The following is a 21,770-nucleotide window of genomic DNA, read 5'->3' on the forward strand; positions in this document are numbered from 1 at the left end:
CCAGTTCTTCTGACTTTCTCTAGCTCTGGTGGAGGATCCTGCTTTCCTTTGGGGAAAACACCCACCTGAAAATTCTACAGGGACCAGGATCTGATCTAGGTCTACCCACGTTAAGAGAGAAATGGCCGTAGGGTGGATGAGGGAAAGAAGCGCACCCGGCTCTCACACGTATTAGACAGTCCAGTAACACACTGACTCACACGGATGGATGTCAACATGTTTATCATGCTCAAAAAGAGACATTTATAATTATGCTACTTATGCTACAAATAATGGGGGAAGTGGTGTGACACGCTGGATACGAGGAACGCAGTGTGGCCCCTCACGTGCGGACTCTGGGGGAGAAGGGGTGAGCAGGTGGCTTGGGCAGGTGTCCGGTGAAGGCCCCGGAGGGCGCTCTCCAGTCACTGCCACGCTCAGGACGCAGGAGAGCCAGCCGAAGGGGTGACCTGCGCCCGCTCCCTGTCACTGTTAGTCCAGGGGCAGAGGGGCCGCCTTGGGGTTCAGTCCAAGCCAAACTCAGTGTCCTCCTGGCTCACCCCCACCCCAGGCTCCGAATGCGCTTCATTCTGTTCGGTGCTGTTTCCTAAAGAGTCAAAGAGAAGGCCATTCAGCGTTCCCGGAAGTGCAGCCCACCCTCCGCTGCTTCCTGCGTGCAGGCCTCGCCTCAGCCGTGAAGCTGTGTCACAGAGAGCCTGGCGACCCGTTAGTGTTGGTGAGTGGGCGCTGTCCCGGCTCTACCCTCCCTCACCGGGGCAACAACATCTGAACGCCAGTGCTGAACACAAGCACTTTGGCGACCTTGTTCTCAGTGCGCACTGACCAGCTTCCCCACAAACCATGTCCCCCAGGCTCCCCTGGCGTCCAGCGTGGCTTTACGTGTCCTGCCAGCCAGGCCTCTGGACGCTGCCCCTGCCACGAAGGCATCCAGGGCGTGCGCAGGGTTCACCTGGCCCAGACCTTCACGTGGAGCAACTGTCACCCTCACTGGCCCCACACTCCTCAACCAGGGTGTCATCGTCCCCCCCCCCCACCCTTACAAACCGTGGTCTAGAAAGGCCGAGGGCCGGGCATGGTGAGGAGGCGTGGGAATGCAGGTTCCTCAGCGGCCCCCCCAGGGCTACTGGACCCAAACTGCTGGATCTGCCTGACCACAGGGGCCGGGTGGTCTCCGCACAAGCCAGACTCTGTCCCCAAGAAGGGCGGCTTCTCAGCCCAGGCTGGCACCCGGCAAGGGGCAGCTTCCGAGCCGTGCACTCGGGAGCAGGTCTGCAAGGATCGCGTGGTGCTGCGGCAGAGGCTCAGGCGGGGGTCCCACCCGCCTCCCCCGGGTGGGGAGTCAGCAGTTCATTCCTACACTGAGGCCTCGGCCCCTTGGGCTCACCTGGTGCAGAGGCTTCGGGGAGCCCAGTGTCCTCGTCTCCACTGGAAGGGAGTGACGCAGCATCTCCTTTGCAGCAGGTAGCGGATGTCGATGGTTGGCCTGAGGGGTCCTCGTCACTGAGCTCCTCAATCAGTGGTCTCGGGGACTTGGTGTCTTGTGTTTGAGTTTCCACGTCCCTCTTTGCCTCTATTTTAAATATGTCTGTGAAGGGCCCCTGAGCCGCCTTTGAGATGTCTTTCGAGACAGCAAATATATTTGAAAGGGCGTCTGTGGACGTGTTTTCCAGCACGGGGAGTGACGTGTAGTCCAGTTCAGGGTCACTGTCGTCACTCAAGCTCGAGATGGCCTCAATCTTCGGAAAGCACATTTTCTATTAAAAAAAGAGATGTGTTTGAACATTTCTGTTTTCACGGTAGAGCCGCTCTAAGATGCACTCTACAAAAACCCGAGGGAACATAGGACTCTGCCATTTAAAAGTCAGGCCGTGGGACAGACACCCTTGGCTAGCTGTGTCCGCTGAGCTGTGCAGCCAGCGTCTACACTGCTTTCCAACCCTCTGCCATGTCCACGCTGCGCTTCCCCACCCGCTACTGAGCGACACCCTCCGGTACCTGAATGAGCTCCCCTCGGAGCCTTGGCCTCTGGCTGGCAAGGCCCTGGCCTCAGCTTTGTGCGCAAACTCTCTGGGACTTAGCTCCTTGGATATCCTTCCACCCACGGCAACTTCCTTTGTTTCATGAAAGCTCGTGGGCAGAGATTATGTCTAATGCTTCCTTCTCCCTTGGGGCACAGGCCTGACATCTATGGGCTCTGAGTAACGCCTGAGGGGGAGGGCCAGGTCATTGGGAGGATTCCCCTTGCTGCCTCCCTTCTCTCTCTGCTTGCCTCTGTCTATGTGTAGCTATGTTCAACCAGATATTCATAGGAGTAACATACAAATACATCACAGGGACAGAAAAATGGGTTCAGGCCACCAGGCACAGTAGTCAGTTATTACAAACCAGCAATAAAAATGTGTGCTCAAGAAAACCCAAGTGGTTAGTCATAAAAACTTAAAGTGGCATGGTAGCTTATGCCTGGAATCCCAGCACTTTGGCAGCCTAAGGCAGGAGGATCACTTGAGGTGAGGAGTTCGAGACCAGCCTGGGCAACTTAGCAAGACCCCGTCTTTAGAAAAGATTTAAAAAATTAGCTGCAGGCCTAGCTACTCAGGAGACTGAGGCAAGAGGATCGCTTGAGCCCAGGAGTTCCAGGCTGCAGTGAGCTATGATCGTACCACCACACTCCAGCCTGGGTGACAGAGTGAGACTCTGTTTCTAACCAAATAAAACCTTAAAGAAGTGAGCAAGAACAAATAGCTACATCTCCTTTGGCAAGGTGAAAATATGGAGTTGTGTGATGCTTTAATCACAAAGAGTATTTTACTTTCAAGTTCAGGAGATGTACTTTGTAAGTGACAAGAATGAAAGTGGAATTAAGGCCGGGCGTGGTGGCTCACGCCTGTAATCCTAGCACTCTGGGAGGCCGAGGCGGGAGGATCGCTCGAGGTCAGGAGTTCGAGACCAGCCTGAGCAAGAGCGAGACCCCGTCTCTACTAAAAATAGAAAGAAATTATCTGGCCAACTAAAATATATATAGAAAAAAAATTAGCCAGGCATGGTGGTGCATGCCTGTAGTCCCAGCTACTGGGGAGGCTGAGGCAGTAGGATGGCTTAAGCCCAGGAGTTTGAGGTTGCTGTGAGCTAGGCTGACACCATGGCACTCACTCTAGCCAGGGCAACAAAGTGACACTCTGTCTCAAAAAAAAAAAAAAAAAAGAAAAGAAAGAAAGTGGAATTAAGTTGATTGTGGGAAAAATGTGTACTGATAACCTTAAACTGATCGTCCAAAGATTCGCCTGTATCAACATCTTCCAGGTCAGGTAGGTCCTGAAAGAGCAAATGAGCCGTATGTCACCAGGGAGGCACACACACTCTGAACGTTCCATAGGCAAGATAAATGCCAACGTGTACAGTACATTAAAGCCCAGTTACATACAAGCCAAGTTAGAGGAGAAATGAGTAATTACCCAAATCACTCAAGGACTCCTCTACCCACTCCCCCGCAAAGGGAACCCCCCCACACACACACACCAAACTGCCACTCCAAGTGTCTGATCTAATGAAAGTGAGACTTTGCAAGCTGTGACATGTTTAAAGAACGTCCACATCTTTTCTCCACTGTTAGAGACACAGCCAGTTCATCTGGAGAAAACAATGGGACCCAGCCAAATGTACCTCTGTACAAATTCATGCCAGAACTCTGTGTGGTACGGAAGTAATATATTTTGTACCCCTCCAAAACGGGTAGGACTTTAATGTTTTGTACTGTGGGGTTTTATGTTTGTTTGGCATCTTTATCTGTAGCAATCAGTATGTGGGGGAGGCAGACAGTGGGAGGTTAAATGGGTGAACTCTGGAGCCACATTGCCTGGGTTATTCCCACGCCACAATTTCCTAGCTGTGTTGCTTTGGGTAAGGTGCTTAACCTCTCTGTTTCTCGATTTCCTCATCTGTAAAATTGGGATGTAACAGTATGCACCTCTTAGAGTTATTGAAAGGGCTAAATCAGTCAATACAAGTTGTGCTTAGAACAGTGTCATGCGTACAGTAGGGAAGTCAATAAATATTAGCTCTTAGTGTTGTGGTTCTACATGCAGTCAGTTCTCAAATGTTAGAGATAAATTGCCCAAATGTGTTTCTTATACATAGGTCCAAAAAACTAGAAAGCCACTGTGAATATTGACTGTGATCACTTTAACTCTTACTGAGTCAGGTGAAATTAGAAGTTAACAAGAAAGCTGGCAGGAGCAGCAAAGCTGCACACAACCAGCAAGAAAGTGACACCCACTGTCCACTAGGCATGGGGTCAAAGGTGCTGAGAAACACCCGTCCCACTCTTGCCCCATCAAAGTAAAGTTCCTGGGGGTGTGTGGCAAAATGTGGGCTCCCATGGTGCCGGGCCTGTGGGCCAATGCATTTAAGACTGTAGTCGAAACAGGAAGAGCTTCAGGGAGTGACATGCAAGGCTGTGATCAAACATTCACTGAACAGGCCCGAGGGGACAGTCACACCTTCACAAGCCAGCAGGCCAGTGACAGCGTGGGCTGCTTTCTGGGCAGTGTCCTAGGAGGACTGAGAGGCTGCGATGATACAATAATTTGGCGAAGGTGAGCTGGGCAGAATTGCTTTGCACTGTAACTTACTCGGTGAAAACAAATCAGTGTTGGTTAGACATAGTGCAAAGGGAGCCATTGGGCCAGTGCTTCCCAAACTTGAATGTGTGCACGCACAAATCCCCTGGGCAGATGTTACAGAGTGCAGACTCTGACCAGCAGGTCTAGGGGGGGCTGGGGTTCTGCATTTCTAACCTGCTCCCCACCCTCTGGCCCAAGCACCACACTTTGGGTCCTGCGGATTTCAAAGGTTTGTAACTGATAACCTGTTTTACCGACTGTAAAACTGATATAATCTCCAAGGGTAAACACTCCACATACATCGATGAAGAACGTCTCCTTTGTCTCCGGTTTCACGGTTTCTGAGTCTTCAGTGTCAGCTCCATCGAGTTCAGTAACCGCTACGCCCTCAGTGGCCACAAGCTGGGGAGTCGATTCTGAGGAACAAAACAAAAAGTTATTCATCTTGGAGTGAGTCTGACACGCAGTGTCAGATGCACAAGCCCAAGGGGAAGATGGATCCCAAGGGCAGGCGAAGGCCAAAAACCCTCCTCAGGTCCCAAAGGCCAGCCCCCGTGACAGAAGCCACCAGCATCCACAGCTCAGGACAGGCTTCTGTCAACTAGGAAAAGGAAAGGAACGGCAAGGCTGCCCCTTTCTGCAATCTGGAGGCCAATCCAGTGCGACAAAAGCACCAGCCAGAGACCTGCGCAGAAGCAGCAGGCGCCCTGGGAACGGCGGCAGGACAGAGGCAAGAAGACACTGATGAGGGTGGGCTCGAGAGATGAGTGGGGTAAGCTTTCCGGCCCTGCCCAGGGAGGGGTGGACCCCCGCCAGCCTGGGCGCCTGTCCCCAGCCAGGGCACAGGCCCCTTGTGCAACATCATAGTTGCCAGGTCTCCTGGGGAATGTGGGACCGCCATGGGGCCCTTCCTCCACCAGGCCCTTACTCTGCAAGGTCCCCAAGGCTGTGTCCTAGGGTCCTGAGCTCCGATTTCTCTTTGGTCTCATGGCTTTGATTTTGTTAGAGATTAATGGGCCACCTCTCATCTTTATCCATAGGTCCAGTGTGTCCACCTGAGACTCAGAGCCACACCTGGGCACCCCTTGGGGATGAGACAAGGAATCTGGCACAGGCCATCTCTGCCTCCGGCCCTCCTGACTCTCACTCCGCGGCCCGACTGTCTCTGGTCCCCTCCACTTGGACGCCCGGTGGCTTCTCAAACTCCCGGCTTGTAATTGCGATGGCTCTCACGCCCACTTTTCTTCTGTCTCCAACTTTCCCAGCCAAGGAGCCAAGGTCAAGGCTGCTGCTGAGTCTGTTTTTTCCACTTTACCGAAGCCTAGCCGTCTGGGCTTTGTTTTGTTTGGGGGAAAAGGTGCAGCAGGGAAGAGACTGACCATCACTGGGTGCTTGGCTGATTTCACTGGATCAATGGCCTGGGGACTGTTTCCATGTCACAGAGGCACAAACAGGCTCAGAGGGGTTCTGTGGTTTGCCTGAGGTCATTCAGCTACTGAAGGGGTTGGACTTGGGTTTGACCTCGGGGTCCATCCAGAAACCACACTGTGCGCAGTGCGTTTCAGTAAAATGCTGGCAGCATCCTGCAGACCGTCTGGGGACCACTAGATAGACGCTAAAGCTCTTCCAGAGCGAGATGTGGTTAGAGAGAGGAGAAGTGTATGGCATCTCCAGCCTGGGACTCACGTACAGCTTCTACCCCCCTTCCCCGCCCCCCTCGCGTGTAAGCGGCAGAGCGGGGTGGGGGCGGGTGTCCGCCGAATCTGACCCTGCCCGCAGGCGGCCATCCCTGGCCCCTGCCTTCACCTGAGCCTCCTTCCTCGTCATCCTCGCTAAGGCCTGATCACTCCCGAGGAAGGACTGGTTGATGCAAGAAAGGTGAAAAGTGACGTTGTAAACGGATGGTTTTCTACTTAGATTTGCCTTTCCTGGGGCCGAGTCACGGAAGAGCAGGGGTGGAGGACGGACCTCCTGCCCGACAGACAGCGCAGGTGCAGGCGAGGGAGACGGTGGGGAGGAGAGGCCGCGGCGAGGATGAAGAAGGGCAGACGCTGGGGAGCTGGCGCCCGAGTCACACCAGGTTCGCTTGCTCTGCGGTCTGGAGCACGTTTCTTCACCTCGCTGAGCCTCAGTTTTCAGCTCCATAAAATGGGGTGATGGTGGTAGCATCTACCTCGCAGGGGCCTGTGCGTGTGTCTCCTCCTGCCCCACTGCCCGCCTAACTCGCCCCGTGTCTGTTCAGCGAGGCGAAGGCCTGTTTCTCGCGGACAAACCGCTGCCAGGCCAGGTGCGGTTTCAAAGGAAAACACTTACAGGAGAGGGAGTGACTGTGCAGGGAAAACCTTGTATCTTGATCTTTGCAAAATCCATGTGTGATGACACCTAAGTTCACAGTCAGGAAGATAGCACTTCCCCCGTATGCTTAAAACAGAAACCTCGCACCCTTTAAATAATAATGCCTGTAACTTCTCCATCTGGGGAAGCTTTCGGGTAAACATGACCCTGGGTGAGTAAGAATTTTCCTTCAGGAGCCAAGGAACGGTCAAGGCTCCCGAGGTTTGATCCCACCCAGCACAACGGAGCCAGGAGCTATGGAAAGCGGCACTCAACATTTCATAAGGAAAAATTAGATCAAAACAGGTCACACTTCTCAGAAAGACATTTGAGCCCCCGTCTCATGTCAAAGTGGAAGAAGAGCTGTGGCCACCCCCTGCAAAGGTGGGAGCAGAGCACCAGAGGGGGCGGGGAGTGTGTCCCCCCCGAGTCTCCCTGAGAGTGGTTCTCTCTGTTTGAAGACTCGAGGCCTCCATGCATGCTGCTCGTTTTTCCCTTCCTTGTTCCTTCCCTTCTTCCCTTCCTCCGCCTCTGCCTCACCTGGCTCAGAACCCCTGGGAGACCCTCGGGTCCCAGCACCGGAGAAATCGCCGTTGCTGAGCTCCCGACGTGGGGTCAGGTGGACGTCAGCACCACGCAAGGTCACCCTATGGCCCCTTCCAAGTGTGCGCTTTTATTTCCCACATACGTTTTGTAAAACACCCTCGGCTAGAGATTTTGCAGATGTTACTGAACATAAGGGAGGTAGATAACAAATACAAATTAATGAAACAGCACTAAATATGTGTGGGTGGGGCCAGGGTGGTTTTGAAGTGAGGAATTTAAGTAGGGCTCCCTTGGGTGCATCGTTGAGGATGGTCCAGGTCCCGCAGCAGGGACGGTAACTCACCCGGCCTCGCGCCCTGGGGCGTGGCCCTTGCTCCGTGGCTGGCCTCTGTCGCTGTCTGGAGGGCAGCGTCACTTCTGGGTCTCTCCCACACCGTGGGGACCTTCCTTCTGGGCTAGACTAGCCGAACTGCCCACACAGACCTCAAATCCCGCTCAGGCTGGAGCCCAGAATGTTCCCCATGTCCCGAGGCCCCACAGACTGGGGGTGCTGCAGGTCTGGCTCACCCCAGCCATCCCACAGCCGTGGCGGCGGCTTTCTGGGGAGTCCTGGGCTCGTGTGTTGGTGGGCAGAACCCGGGTAACTGGGCTGGGATCTGCCAAGGGGTTTCCTTCTTCTAGATCAGCGCCATCCACTGTGGTAGCCACGGCCACGTGTAGCCACTGAGCACTCAAAATGTGGCCAGTATGAATTTTTTATTTGACTGTTTTTACTTTTAATTAAGTTTAAATTTTAAAACTGAAGCAGTATAAAACGGTTTGCTTGTTTTGGTAGGACTCCACCTCCCTTTAACCAGTGAAAAGCCAGCGTGCAAATTGAGACGTGCCGTACGTGTCAAATACACGCCGGGCTTTGTTGGCAGTGCAAAAAAACGTAAAATATGAACAATTTTCATGTTGATTCCATGTTGAAGTGATTATATTTTAGATGTACTGGGTTAAACAACATATATTGTTAACAGTTTTACTGGCTCCTTTTTACTGCTTTGGATGGGGCTACTAGAAAATCTAGTAATGGCTCCCTTCCCGTTCTTATTGGGCAGCGCTGTTCTAGACAAGGAGACGCCCTGTGAACTGTCTTCCAGAAATGGCTGCCAGGGAGAAGTGACACTCAGACCGGGGCTCACAGACTCCTGATGCCGAGGCGGGGTTCCCTGGGGGAGACGCCCCGTGCCCGCCGCACCTGTGCGTGCGTCTGCGCCTGCATTACCTTCCCGGGCAGCTGCCAGGGGTGGCGGTGGCAGGGCCTCGGCTGGGACGGTCCCTTCCGGCTCCTGCTCTTCAGTCTCCCCGTTGACCTCTGGGGGCAGCCCATCTTCTCCGCGGGGCGTGTCTGGGAACAGCTCGTCCTTGGCCTCGAAGCTTTCCTGAACAAACAGCTCCATTTTCTGCCTCATTTCGCCATCCCCGGGAGGCTCGTCCTTGCTGTCCCCGCTGCCAGGCGAGTTCTCCCTGTCGTTGGGCGGTGGCATCGCCCCTAAACAAAGGAAACCCAAAGGTGAACTTAGAGACATCTGGGAGAACAGGGGTGTCTGTGCGTCCGTCTGTCAGGGGCACACGGCACACAAGGTCTTGGGGCGCAGTTAAAGACGCGTCCTGGGTGGAGGCCGAGCACGCACACCTGTTTAATGGGACGGGAAGGGCACAGCCGTCAAGAAGACATAATGCAGGATGCTCTCAGGGGACGCACTGAGGTGTTTGGGGCTTAGGGGCCTCGATGTCCACTTTTGCTCCCAAATGGTTCTGGAAAAAGGCGCGCGCGCGCGTGTGTGTGTGTGTGTGTGTGTGTGTGTGTATGTGTGTATAAGTGTGTGTTTGTGTGTGTATGTATGTATGTATGTGTATATGTATGTGTGTATGTGTGTAAGTGTGTGTATGTATGTGCATGCATGTGTATATGTGTGTATGTGTATGTATGTGTGTGTGTATGTGTGTGTATGTGTGTGTGTGTGTGTGTGTGGCAAATGTGTGGTGAAATGTTAAGGACCATTGAATCTAGATGGACACAATACAGCCATTCATTTTATGATTCTCTCAGCTTTTCTGAAAATTTAAAAAATTTCAAAATAAAAAGTTGGGAAAAGAAAATATATATATACTATTAAATATAAGAAAATGTTTTATGGAACTAGTTGTAATATGCTAAATCAAAATAGTAGGCAGAAAGCAATATAATTAATGTCATTTTTATATGCAAATATATGTGTTGCATATATGAGGAAAAGCCAGGAAATATACACACCAAGATATTGAGTGATTCTCGCTGCGATTATAGTATTACTTGTGCTTTTCCCTGTTTTCTACACGTAGTGCATTCATAATTTGTAATTAGGTGAAAAGCAATAAATATTATTTTAAAACACACATGCAGAGCCTGGCTCTTCCACCGGGTATGGAATCGAACTGTGGCACACGGAGCTGGTGTTGGAGAACTGGCTGGTGTGGGAAAAACCTGCACATCGTGGTGACCAGAAGTATGTCGAGTGCTGGGGGTATAGTAGATAAAAACAAAACTATTTGTTTTCTCTTACTTTACAGCATCCATAGAAAACCAATACATCATTTATTTTGAAAAATAGAGACTATTTTAACCAATTGTGTTTCAATCCATAAAAGTGGTTTGGAACTACACATAACCGTTAAGAGTTTCACACTGGCCCTGGCAGGTGGGTGAGGCCAACTGGGTGAGGCCAACTGCAGACGGATCTGCAAGTGTGCGAATACGTGGTTTTAAAAAAATCCCCGAGAGGACAGACTATGAGTGTGACAGCCGGGACTTGCCTATCCTATAGGGACTGGGCCATGTGTTCCATGCGGAGCGCCTACCTGCCTCTCGGCTCCCCTGCCTTCTCTCCTCCTCCCGCCGCTTGATCAGCGCCAAGGCCTCAATGCTGTCCGCGATCTTCTTCCGCTCTCTGCTGTCCCACTGCTGTCTCTCCTCCTTCTCAGCGGCGTACCCTCCCCTAGCCCAGGCCTCCGCACAAGCCCTGGTTAAAAAATAAAGAAACAAAAACAGGGGAAGGGGGAGGGGAGGAAGAAAAAAAAAAAAAAAACAGGGGAGGTATGAATTTTTACAAGTTAAAAGCAAATTCCAAACATACGCCATCTGACCAAACTTGGTCATTTTCTTCCGATTCAAAACCAAGGGCACATAAGACACGTAGCTGCAAGGATGAAAATCAACATGTGTACACTTTAGTCTTTAAAGTCCAATGGTCTGCAAAGCCTTCTTAGATATGGTACCAAAAGCACAAGTGAAAAGAGAAAAATGGAGAAATTGGACTCCATCAAAATTTAAAATTTTCGTAATACAAAAAAATACCATAAATAAAGTAAAAAGACAACCCACAGTATGTGAGAAGATACTTGGAAATCATATGTCTGATAAGGTACTTGCACCTAGAAAATATAAACAACTCTTACAACTCATAAATAAAAAGACAATACAATTTAAAAATGAGCAAAGGTTAATAGAATGAAAAGACAAGCCACAGACCAGGAGAAAATATTGGCCAAAAAGATAACTGGACAACTGACAAAGGGCTTGTATTCAAAACATACAAAGAAGCATTCAAAACTCAAAGATAGGCTGGGCGTGGTGGCTCACACCTGTAATCCTAGCACTCTGGGAGGCCAAGGCGGGAGGATCGCTTGAGGTCAGGAGTTCGAGACCAGCCTCAGCAAGAGTGAGACCCCCGTCTCTACTAAAAATAGAAAGAAATTATCTGGCCAACTAAAAATATATATAGAAAAAATTAGCTGGGCATGGTGATGCACACCTGTAGTCCCAGCTACTCAGGAGGCTCAGGCAGGAGGATCGCTTAAGCCCAGGAGTTTGAGGTTGCTGTGAGCTAGGCTGACGCCATGGCACTCTAGCCTGGGCAGAGCAAGATTCTGCCTTAAAAAAACAAAAAAAAGGAAACTCTCAAAGATAAGGAAACAAACTACCCAATAAAAAATTGGGCAAAAGAGCTGGACACATCACCGAAAAAACATACACAGATGGCAAATGAGCATGTGAAAAGATATTCAATATCCTATGTCATCAGGCAACTACAAATTAAAACAAGATGACATTAAACGCCTATTAGAATGGTTAAGGTCCAGAACGCTGACGCCACCAAACACTGACAAGGGCATGGAGCAGCAGGAGCGCTCGCTTGCTGCTGGCAGGAATGCAAGACGGCACAGCCACTCTGGAAGACAGCCTGGCCGCTCCTTACAGAACCAAACACACTCTTACCGTACAGTCCGGCCACTGTGCTCCTAAGCATTTGCCCGGAGGACCTGAAAACTTACGTCCACACAAAAACCTGCACATGGATGTTTATAGCAGTTTTATCCCCACTGGCAAAACTGGGAGCAATCAAGATATCTTTCAGTAGGTAACTGATAAACTCCAGTACATGAACACAATAGAAAATTATTCGACAATAGAAAGAAACAAGCTATCAAGCCACAAAAAGTCATGGAAGAAGGTTAAATTCATCGCCCAGCGAAAGAAGCCAGTCTGAAGAGGCTATAGACTGTATGATTCCAACTATATGACATTCTGGAAAAGGCAAAACCATGGAGACAGTGACAAGATCAGTGTGCCGGGGGTTGCTCAAAAATCAGAAATTTTAAAAGTTTAACATTAAGCATGCTCAACCATTAAATGGTAAAACACAATCAAAAGGCTTTTCTCTTCTTACCTGTCCTTTGGAAAAACCGGTCTGTCATCCAGGTATGTTAAGTGTTTTAGCCGAATAGTGACTGTCCTTCGATAATTAGGAATGTGCCTAATAACCGGGTTTCCCATCAAATTCAGTACACGCTGTAAGAAGACAAGCAGAGAACCAAACCAATTACTAAAAAAGATGTGACTAAATGATTTTATATGTGCTGTGCACTAAGAATAAGTACATAAAATTGATTTTCTTTTTTTAATTGGGCAACTCTTCAATCCCTAAAAACAGAATAAGTGTTCCCAAAATTGATTTTCTTGAGCAAAAGGGAAGTGCCGACCGATATCATGTGCTGGTGACTCGATCAGAGAAATCAGAAGGTTTTCACCGCTCTTGTGACATCAGAACTATACAGATAACTGAGCAGCCCTTTCTTCTTGAACTTCAGATCTGAGACCTCCTTGTCCTTCCAGAACAGATATTGGAAAACATTTCCTGAGGCCTTTTCCAAGTGCAGTTGATTATATTAGTTTTGCTACCCAATCTCTTTAACTGAAATTAATCTCAGTGTAATTGATCATTTTCTTTCCTTCCCAGCCAGGACCCATTTTAAGAAAACACACGGCGGCTAGGCGGACAGGCAGCAGTGACTAAGGGAAAACACAGGCAGTGATCTCCAGGAGAGCTGCCAGGAGGGAGGGCCCTTGCGTGGAGGGGGTTGGGGCGGGTGGATCACAGATCTCCTCCAAGTCAGTTAGGGCCAGGACAGAGGAAGGGGTTCTGCAATGCCGGCCTTCCACCCACCCCCCACTTTAAGTACTACCACCTCCTCTCTTGCCTTAAGAAATTCAAAGAAGGTGAATGGTTAAGGCTACACGTGGTGAACCATTTTGAAATCTGTTTGCCCAAACCGATTAAATAGTTTTCATATCTAAAGTGATTTTTGATGATGCAGAAGACAAATATATTTTAAACTAGTTAGATAGCATTTCCCAGACTTCGCCTGCATGCCATCTCCACCATTCTCGGTATATTTTCAAGTAACTTATCCTGCAGGCAGTGGGGTGGTGGGAGCAGTATGCCCCAGGGGCAGGAGAATTTAAAAGCAATCACAAAACAACTGCCTTTGTTAGGGGCTGAATTGTGTCCCCCTCAGAATTCACATGTGAAAGTCCTAACCACCAGCACCTCAGAGTGTGACCGTATTTAGAGATCAGACCCTTAAAGGGGTGATTAAGTTAGAATGAGTTCATTAGGGTGTGCCCTAATCCAATCCAGCTGGTATCCTTATAAGCACAGAGTAGGACACAGACAACATACAGCACAGAGGGATGACCACGTGAGGACACAGAAAGAAGGTAGCCATCTACAAGCCACAGAGAGAAGCCTCAGGAGAAACCAACCCTACCGACACCTTGATCTTGGACTTCTAGCCTCCAGAATTATAAGAAAATAAATTTCTGTTGTTTAAGCCACCCAGCCTGCAGTACTTATGGCAGTCCTAGCAAAACAAAACAAAACAAAAAAAGGATTATGATATAATATAGCTTGATGTTCTCACCAAGTGCTGGCAATTCTAAACTAGTCCTTCTTAATAGTCCATGCTACAGATTGTTCCTGAACTGTTAATATGATTTGCTTATTATTTTTCTTTCAACTGACTCACTTTTTCCCTTACCCATACCCTAAGCAGTATACAGTGAACTCAAGGGTTTTGTGTGCTAGTTTTAATATTTTTTCCTAGTATACATGACAATACATACACGCTAAAAAGCAAGGAAGCCATAAAAGGCTACTAGAGCTGAGTCCAAAGGATATTGGAACCAACCTGGAGGGGTTCATAAGGCCAAAGGCCAGGAAAATTTGAACATCAAAAATTAAAATGACAGCATGGGTTACGTCATACCAAATACTGTCTTTATATACGTGTGAGTTTATAATGACACTGAAAGAGAAAAGGCCTTCATTGTCACCATTAGAGGCTGCGGGGGTCTCAACTCATTTTACTGAAAATTGATAAACAAAAGGGCCAAACATTTGTTCTGGCCTTTTCTGTACGAACCACTAGTTGATAAGTGAAATTTCTTTGTAGAAGCATTCCAGCTAATAAATGCAAAAGGAATAAGAGAATTAGAAAATGACCACTGTGCTACTGCTAATGAAATAACGCATCCAGGCAATGTTCATCAGTGACTGCTCACATCACTGGGAGGAGGACTGATGGGGAACTTCATAAGGGCTGGATCAGGCTGACCACATCTGAAGCCACCAATCAGTTTAAGATGACAAAAGGAGAGGTGTGCAGACATGACGTGCCCTGCGGCACGATGCAACGGAAGGACACCACACACCTCAAAGGAACTATCGAACCTGGGTCCAATCAAGCCTCTGGCTCCTTTACCATTTTACCAGAAATACTGGGGACGGCAGAACATGTTAAATGACACCACGAGGACACAATTGGCCAAATCCGGGATGTGAGAAACTACCAGACACAGGACTTGATTTCTTTGAACAACTAACGGGGTCGGGGCAGGGAGAACAAGGAAGGGCAACTGTTACAGATCAAGAGACAAATGACCCAAATATAAACATCTGAATGTGATTTGGATTTGAACAACCCACTGTTAAACATATTTCTGAGATAAGTGTGGAAAACTAAACACAGACTGGGTATTAAATGTAGTCATTATAATAATTTAGATATAATAGTAGTATTGGGATTATGCTTTAAAAAATCCTTATTTATCAGAGATCCACACTGAAATATCTGTGAGTAAAATAAAATGATATTTGTTATTTAAGATTATCACAGCTAAAAACACAAAGAGAAAAAAGTGTGAAAGAAGGAAGAAAGGAAGGCAGGAAGGAGGAAAAAGAAAAAAGGGCTTGATGTTTAATGAACATAAAACAGTGTCAGTCGTTTCCTCCAGGGCTCTTTTGTTCTGTTTTGTTTTTACCAGGGCGGGCATGTGCTCCAGAACGCTCAGGATCTCAGGGTCACTCAGCTTGTTGTGGGAAAGGTCAAGGACACAGAGGCTCAGGCACTCCTTCAGATGCTGGATGTCGCCCACCGTCTCCAGGTGATTGTGGGCCATCTGCAGGGTGTTCAGCACAGGCAGGCAGGCTGGAAGTGGGGGTCAGCAGAAGTAAACAACAAAGGCATAGAAATGCTTTTCACCCATGATATAAAATTTTACAACCTCCCCCGGGGAAAGCGATGAACAGGGCGTATAGAAAGACTGCATGTTGGACACCCTTACAGAGGTTTTCGATGGTCTTGATGTAATTGTTGCTGAGGTTAAGAGCATCCAATTTCTGTAGAGGCTCCAGGTTCTCAATCTTATGAAGCAAGTTGACTTGCAAGAAGAGGCACCGCAGTTCGGTTTGGGCCTCCAGGTTCTCAATTTTCTGTATTCCATTGCTCTCCAACCACAGACAGCGCAGCCCTGTGTACTCCTCCAAGTTCTCGATGCGATCGAAGCCTGGTGAGAAGGGGGTGTCAGTAAAGCTCCTACACACATACGGGGCAGGGGGTCATGGCCACTCTTGGTTTTGCCTACTGTTAGGGGCCGAATGTCTATGTCCCTTCAAAATTCATATGTTGAAATTGTGAACGAAAATAAAATCATAAGCCCCTCCCCAGCTGACGGAATGGACCCCCTCTTGACCAAGGGGACCCCAGAAAAACCTTAAAGCTGAACTGCTGGCCACGTGGAGCAGGGAGGTCAGACACACCTTGTCACGCTTCCTCCCCTTTGGAGTTGTTCTTTGTAATAATAAGATACTTAATCATTAACAGGCCTAAGGCCATGCAAGACAAAGCTTACACCACATCTGCAGAGCATCAATTCACTCAACACATCACTTGAGTCCAGTATGTGTCCATATATGTCTGTGGCTTGTCTCTGATTAACAGACATCCTCAAGTTAAAACATTCCAAGCTTTTAGACAAAGTTTCACTTTATAAACAATTATAAATCAAAGAATCCTTAAACCCACATATACCACCTATAGTCTATAGGCTCCTCCCCTCCCCCCGACTTTGAGATGTCCTTCCTTTTTAGGCCAAACCGATGTACTCCTTCCACGTACTGACTTAGGATCTTACATGTAATTCCTGTCTCCATGAACAGATAAAACCAGACTGTGACCCGGCTACCAGGGCACATATTCTCAGGACCTCTTGAGGCCATGTGCTCTGGCCTGGTCACACACATTCAGCTCAGGGGAAAACAAGGCCAAGGAAAGGACAGAGCTGGTGCAGAAACACTATGAGCACTGGGTTCCAGCCAAGCCCACAGCTGGTGCAACGGTGGGCCTTGTTTTGTTCTCTTCCTCAGTTTTATGAGCAAATGTAGAGTTAAAAAAATAAACATTTCTGTTTCCTTTAGTAACTCATCATAAATGTGTAATTCATGATTCATCAACTATTACCAAAGCTTTTAGAAGTTATTTATTGCCTGAAAAAATTTTGATTATAAAATTTTAATATTAATGGTGAGCAAAATAAAAAGAAAATTTACCCATGATCCTGCCAACAGCCAGCCTGTTTTCATTTTTCTTTATCCCCTTCCAAACTTGTTATAAACATAATGTTACACAGGTATAGTATAGATTTTTTAAATCTATTTGTCACGTTGCTTCAAGGTCTTCATACTGAAGTCAATATCTCTAAAAGACAAGAACTCTGTCTTTTTGTCTTAAAGATAACTACAATACCATTCTGATATCTAAACAATACTTCCTTAATGTTGTCAAACAGCCAGTCATTGTTCACATTTCTTCATTGTCTTTTTTCCAAACTCTTTGTCTGAATCAGCACATAAATAAGGTCCAAACATTGTAATTAGTTGATATCTCTTAAATCACTTTTAACTTAGAGTCAGTCTCTCTCTCTCTCTGTCTCTCCTTCTTCCACTGCAATTTTTTGTTGAAGAAACTGGGTTGTGTCCCCTCAAGTTTCCAACATTCTGGATTTTCTTCTTGTCCTCTCTCCAGCTCCTACCCTATTTCCTTCCTTAACTGACTGGGAAAGACCTCCATCTGCTCGTTCATGCCATCTCTCCTTTTTTTTGCTGTTGTTTTCTTTTTTTTTTAGTCATTACTCATTTATTGTCTCCAGGAACCTTGGAGAGGAACTTGACATCTCCACTTCACTCCTCCCCTCTCAATCCTTCCATCACCGCCCTTGGCTAAGTCTCCCATAACATCCTGGTTGTTAAATGCCATTCCAGCCCTCTCAGTTCCCAACCACTCCGAGGTGTCTGCCCCCGTGGGCCCTGCTCTCCTTTTCTGAGCTTTCCCCTGAGGCCCTCGTGATCACACGGTCTGTTGTGTGTCGCCATCTCCGGGTATTCATGCTGCCGTGTTAATGATGCAGGAAGACTGGGAAGCTCCTGAGACCAACAGAATCCAGCAGTGTGAGGACGCATCCCTTCCACGACTGGGCGTCTGTCTTGGCCTCACTCTCTTTCCTGGCTAACTTGCTCTGAGGAAGCCAGGTGCCATGGAGAGGCTCTTGTGGTGAGGAATCGAGGCCTCTGGCCGACGGCCAGTGAGGGTCTGAGGCCTAGAGCCCATGTGTGGATTCTCCACCCCGGGCAAGCCTTCCGATAATTAAGGCTTGACTGATGGTTTGACTACAACCTCATGAGAGACGCTGAGCCACAGCTACCCAGCTAGTCACTCCTGGGTTCCTGGCCCTCAGAAGCTGTGAGATCATGAATGTGCTTCAAGTTACTAAGTTTTAGGGTAATTTGTGATGCAGCAATAGGCCCCTCTCTCTCCTAGTGCTTCTATCTCTCTGACTCCTTGTAGAGAAAGAGTCTTTCTGGACAACTTTGGAGGGGATGAATGTGGAGGCGCGGAGACCAATCAGGAGTTGTTCCGAGCCCTGCAGGTCTCTGAGCCGCAGGGGCCCTCTGCTTGTCTCCCTGGCATAGCACCGTCCTCACGGTGGCTGCCCCAGTCCCCCAGGAGACCAAAGACATCTTGGCCATATCCCTTTCTGCATTTCCCGCACTGAGCACAGCGCACAGAAAGCTCTCAGGAAGCATTTCTGAATAAGTAAATGAACACTAAAATGATTGATAAAGCAAGTTGGCCTTCCCCAACTCAGCACAGACTGGGAGCTCTCACCCCTCTTTATCACTGCTAGGAACAGCCCTGCCTGTGAACCTGAACTTAAATCTACATGTGATCCTGGACCCCAGTCCTGAGCCCTGTTCACACCTCTCCATTCTGAAGGGCACCCAAAGTTCCTCATTCTTTGTTCTCTGTGCCTGTCTTCAGTCCTCACAGTATATCCCTCCCATGCCCTGAGTACTTACAAATCAGCTTTCTGGTTTGAAAAACTAAAAGTCCTTAGAAAACATAAATAAAAGATACTGATGTGCTTCCTAAGTATTCCCATAGCTAGTGGCCCCTTTATGAACCCTACTCAAGCAAGACTTTTTCTTGAAAGAAACATCACTGTTTTTTCCATAAATCTCCACTGAACTCTGAAATTTCTATTTAAATCTAATCTGAGAATTACAGATGATCCTTGAAAGTAATGGTTTGTACCACAGATATGTAGAGCCTTTCTGTCTGACAAGAGGCTTCTCCTCCACCAGGTCCCTACCTTTAAAGTGCAGATACAGCGTATCATTCAATGCCGGGGTAACATACAGCTTGTGCTGCTTGCAGAGTTTTTGCAGAAAACTTTTAGTCATTCTGTTAAGATGGAAAATATGAACAAGAAATTTATTTCAGCTTGTCAGCTGTCAAATACATTCCAAGAGTTCTTCACCATATCCATTCCTGCCCCAAATTCTACAACATCCTATAAGCCTGGTACCTATTTTAAGTTCTTCTTCTTCTTTTTTTTTTTTTTTTTTTGGTATAGATTTCAGGGACTCATCGGACGTCATTACTTTCAGCATTTTTAAAAATTGCACTGTATGTTCTAATAAAAATACTTTTAATAGCGTCATCAGGAACTACTGCTGTTCCTCTCTCCAGCCCTGGCATTAAAGTTTAATAGCATGTGGTTAGTTGTGCCACAGAGGCAGTGCCATCCTGACTTTGCCACTTAATGATTCACAGACATTGGGCAGGCTCTTCAATCTCCACGAGCCTCAATTTCCTTATCTGTACAAGGGGGTGATCACACCATTGACATGACTCCATAACTGTGCAGTAACTGGCAGCATGCCCACGTACCTGGGGCCCTGATCTTCCCTGTCACCTCTTGGGTGCACTAAGTGACCATCTGACCCGCTATCCCCACTCTGTTTCCTCTGGCTTTGGTAGGAGGTGTCAGAAGGACCCACACACATTTCCTTAGGATCATTAATTTCTGTAAAATAAAAGAGGTTGGATCAATAGAGATCAAGAATGTACAAAAAAATTCCCCCAATTTCAACTTGGTTAAAATCTGCTTTTAGTATGGAACACCAGCACTCTTTAAATGTGTAACATTTTTTTAAAGCATTAGCTAAGACTATGTAAATTTCACTTCTAGGTAGAGTCTCTATAGAAAGTCTTGTATAGGTATGCAAGGAAATGTGTGCAATGTTACAATGTTTCTGCATTGGTTGTAAAAGCCAACAACTCTTAACAGTGCAAATATCCATCCGCAGGGACTGGTTACATAAAACAATGGATTACTCTTCTACCTTTGAAAAGAATGCACGAGAACTACCTCTATCAATATGGATTATTCTCAGAAACATACACGAAGGGAAAAAAGCAAGTTTCATAATAGGCACAGGATATGATTTATATAAATTAAAAGCATGCAAGCCAATGCTATGCATTAAGGGCACATATGTACAGAGAAGTGATTGAAAGAATCCATGCAAAATTCTGAACACGGGAGGAAAGGAATGAGATTAGAAATGGGGGGGAGGGACAAAAGAAACACCAAATTTATGTGAAATGTTTTATTTCTTTAATAAAAAATTGCAAATAAATATGATAAAATGCTAATAATTTTCTGTTCTTGGTGGCAATACATGGGTGTTTAATATAATGTTCTCTGTGCTTTTGTCTTTAAAAATTTCTCAGAAGAAAAAAACCACATGAAAAGAAACAGAAATGGTGGGAGTGTCTTTGATAAAAAGAAAATGAGCACATTCAAATCCACTTAATTTTTTTAAAGATCAATCAAAATTGGCCAATTTGAATGCACTTACTTTTAAGGGCTGCCGCCCTGTGTGTGTGTTCCTGTGGTCTACTGAACAAGACTAAATGTGTGGGGGCTGTGTCTTAAACTCATCAAGTTCTCACTGCATCCAATACCCAGCCACAAGAGGCACCAGATAAATGTTTGTGGAATAAAGAATAGGTGCTCAATATATATAATTGATTATATTAACAAAAGGTACTACCATTTATTAATGGCCCACTATACGCTGCAAACTTATATCTTTAATTATCTCTTTATATCCCTGTATAATTATCCCTGCTTACAGATGAGGAGACTAAAGCTCAGAGACATTAAACTCTGGGGCAACAGCCATGAAGCCTTTACGGCGAGCTACAGTCTGAACCCAAGGCCAGTGTCTTTGCACTGGGCAATACCAACTCCCCACAGCTCCTCATACAGGGTTTGCCTGAGCAGCTGACGCTCAAGATATATTTGCTGACTGGGTTCAAAACATGAAACACAAATCAATTGGTTTCTTTATCTAATCCTTAAAAGGGTTCCTGTAGGGCCCCAAGCCTAGTGGGAGCAGAGGTTGACGCCTATCTTTCAAGTCCATTCCCTGATACCTGGGTGAGTGGGGTGGTCACACACTGACCCCAGGGCCGCTAACTCTTCATTTAGTCTCTCTACCATATGTCAGGCACTGGACTAGACGCCTTGAATTCAATCAGGATGTCCTGCCCTGACATAGCATGCAGCCTCCATGGGGCGAAAGCCTTGCTCTTGCACGGTGAGGGCAATAAACAGGTACATTCAAAGCATCAAAGCTGGGAGTGGGGAGAATGGTGCGTTGGACAAGGGCCTGGGCTGCGGAGTCAGACTCCCCAGGCCTGAGTCTCTGTTCTGTCACTGACCAGCCGGGGGTAATCTGCTTGGAGCAAGTTTTACAGCCTTTTAAGTCTCCGCTTGCTCATGTGCATGGAGCCGGGAGAGGAGCGCCGGCACCTACCACTTAGGAAGTGCTGCCTGCTATTGTTATTGTTGTTATTTATTGTCTGGCCGTGAAGACTGGGCAGTGGTGCTGGGAAGAGGCTGGAGCGTTCAGCCGGGTCTGCCCGTCGCCCCCCGCACCCCGGGCGGCGGCTGGCACCTTCCTTGCGGCCCCCCTGGCCCGCGTTCCCGTGGTCACCCGCGGACTCCTCCACGCCGGGCTCCTGCTGCGCCGCCGGGTCCACCGTGGGCTCCGCGGGCTCGGGGTGCATGTTGGCTGCTGCGACGCCGATCACCCCGCAGCAGCGGGGAGCCCCGTTCCGCGGTGGCCACGGCCCCCAACCCCGCTAGACAAGCCCCTCTTTCTCTCGTCGCCGGGCCAATGGCGCCCGGGCCGTTGGTAGCAGGATGCTTCCCCA

The 21,770-nt window shown here is 47.9% G+C and overlaps 1 protein-coding gene across 1 annotated transcript; it reads right to left on the reverse strand.

The window, feature by feature from the left end:
• Nucleotides 1-205: 205 nt before the first annotated feature.
• On the reverse strand, nt 206-21,761 carry DNAAF1 (dynein axonemal assembly factor 1). Its single transcript, XM_045533216.1, has 12 exons — nt 21,512-21,761; nt 19,434-19,569; nt 18,853-18,944; nt 15,490-15,711; nt 15,187-15,353; nt 12,254-12,375; nt 10,386-10,546; nt 8,770-9,036; nt 4,920-5,035; nt 3,256-3,312; nt 1,385-1,754; nt 206-586 (listed from the first exon to the last, which is right to left on the reverse strand). Exons 1-12 carry the CDS (start codon nt 21,621-21,623, stop codon nt 504-506), a joined length of 1,905 nt encoding a protein of 634 aa, XP_045389172.1. The 5' UTR covers nt 21,624-21,761; the 3' UTR covers nt 206-503.
• Nucleotides 21,762-21,770: the final 9 nt, after the last annotated feature.

Source organism: Lemur catta, chromosome 20, assembly GCF_020740605.2.
Source record: "Lemur catta isolate mLemCat1 chromosome 20, mLemCat1.pri, whole genome shotgun sequence".
Classification (NCBI taxonomy): domain Eukaryota; kingdom Metazoa; phylum Chordata; class Mammalia; order Primates; family Lemuridae; genus Lemur; species Lemur catta.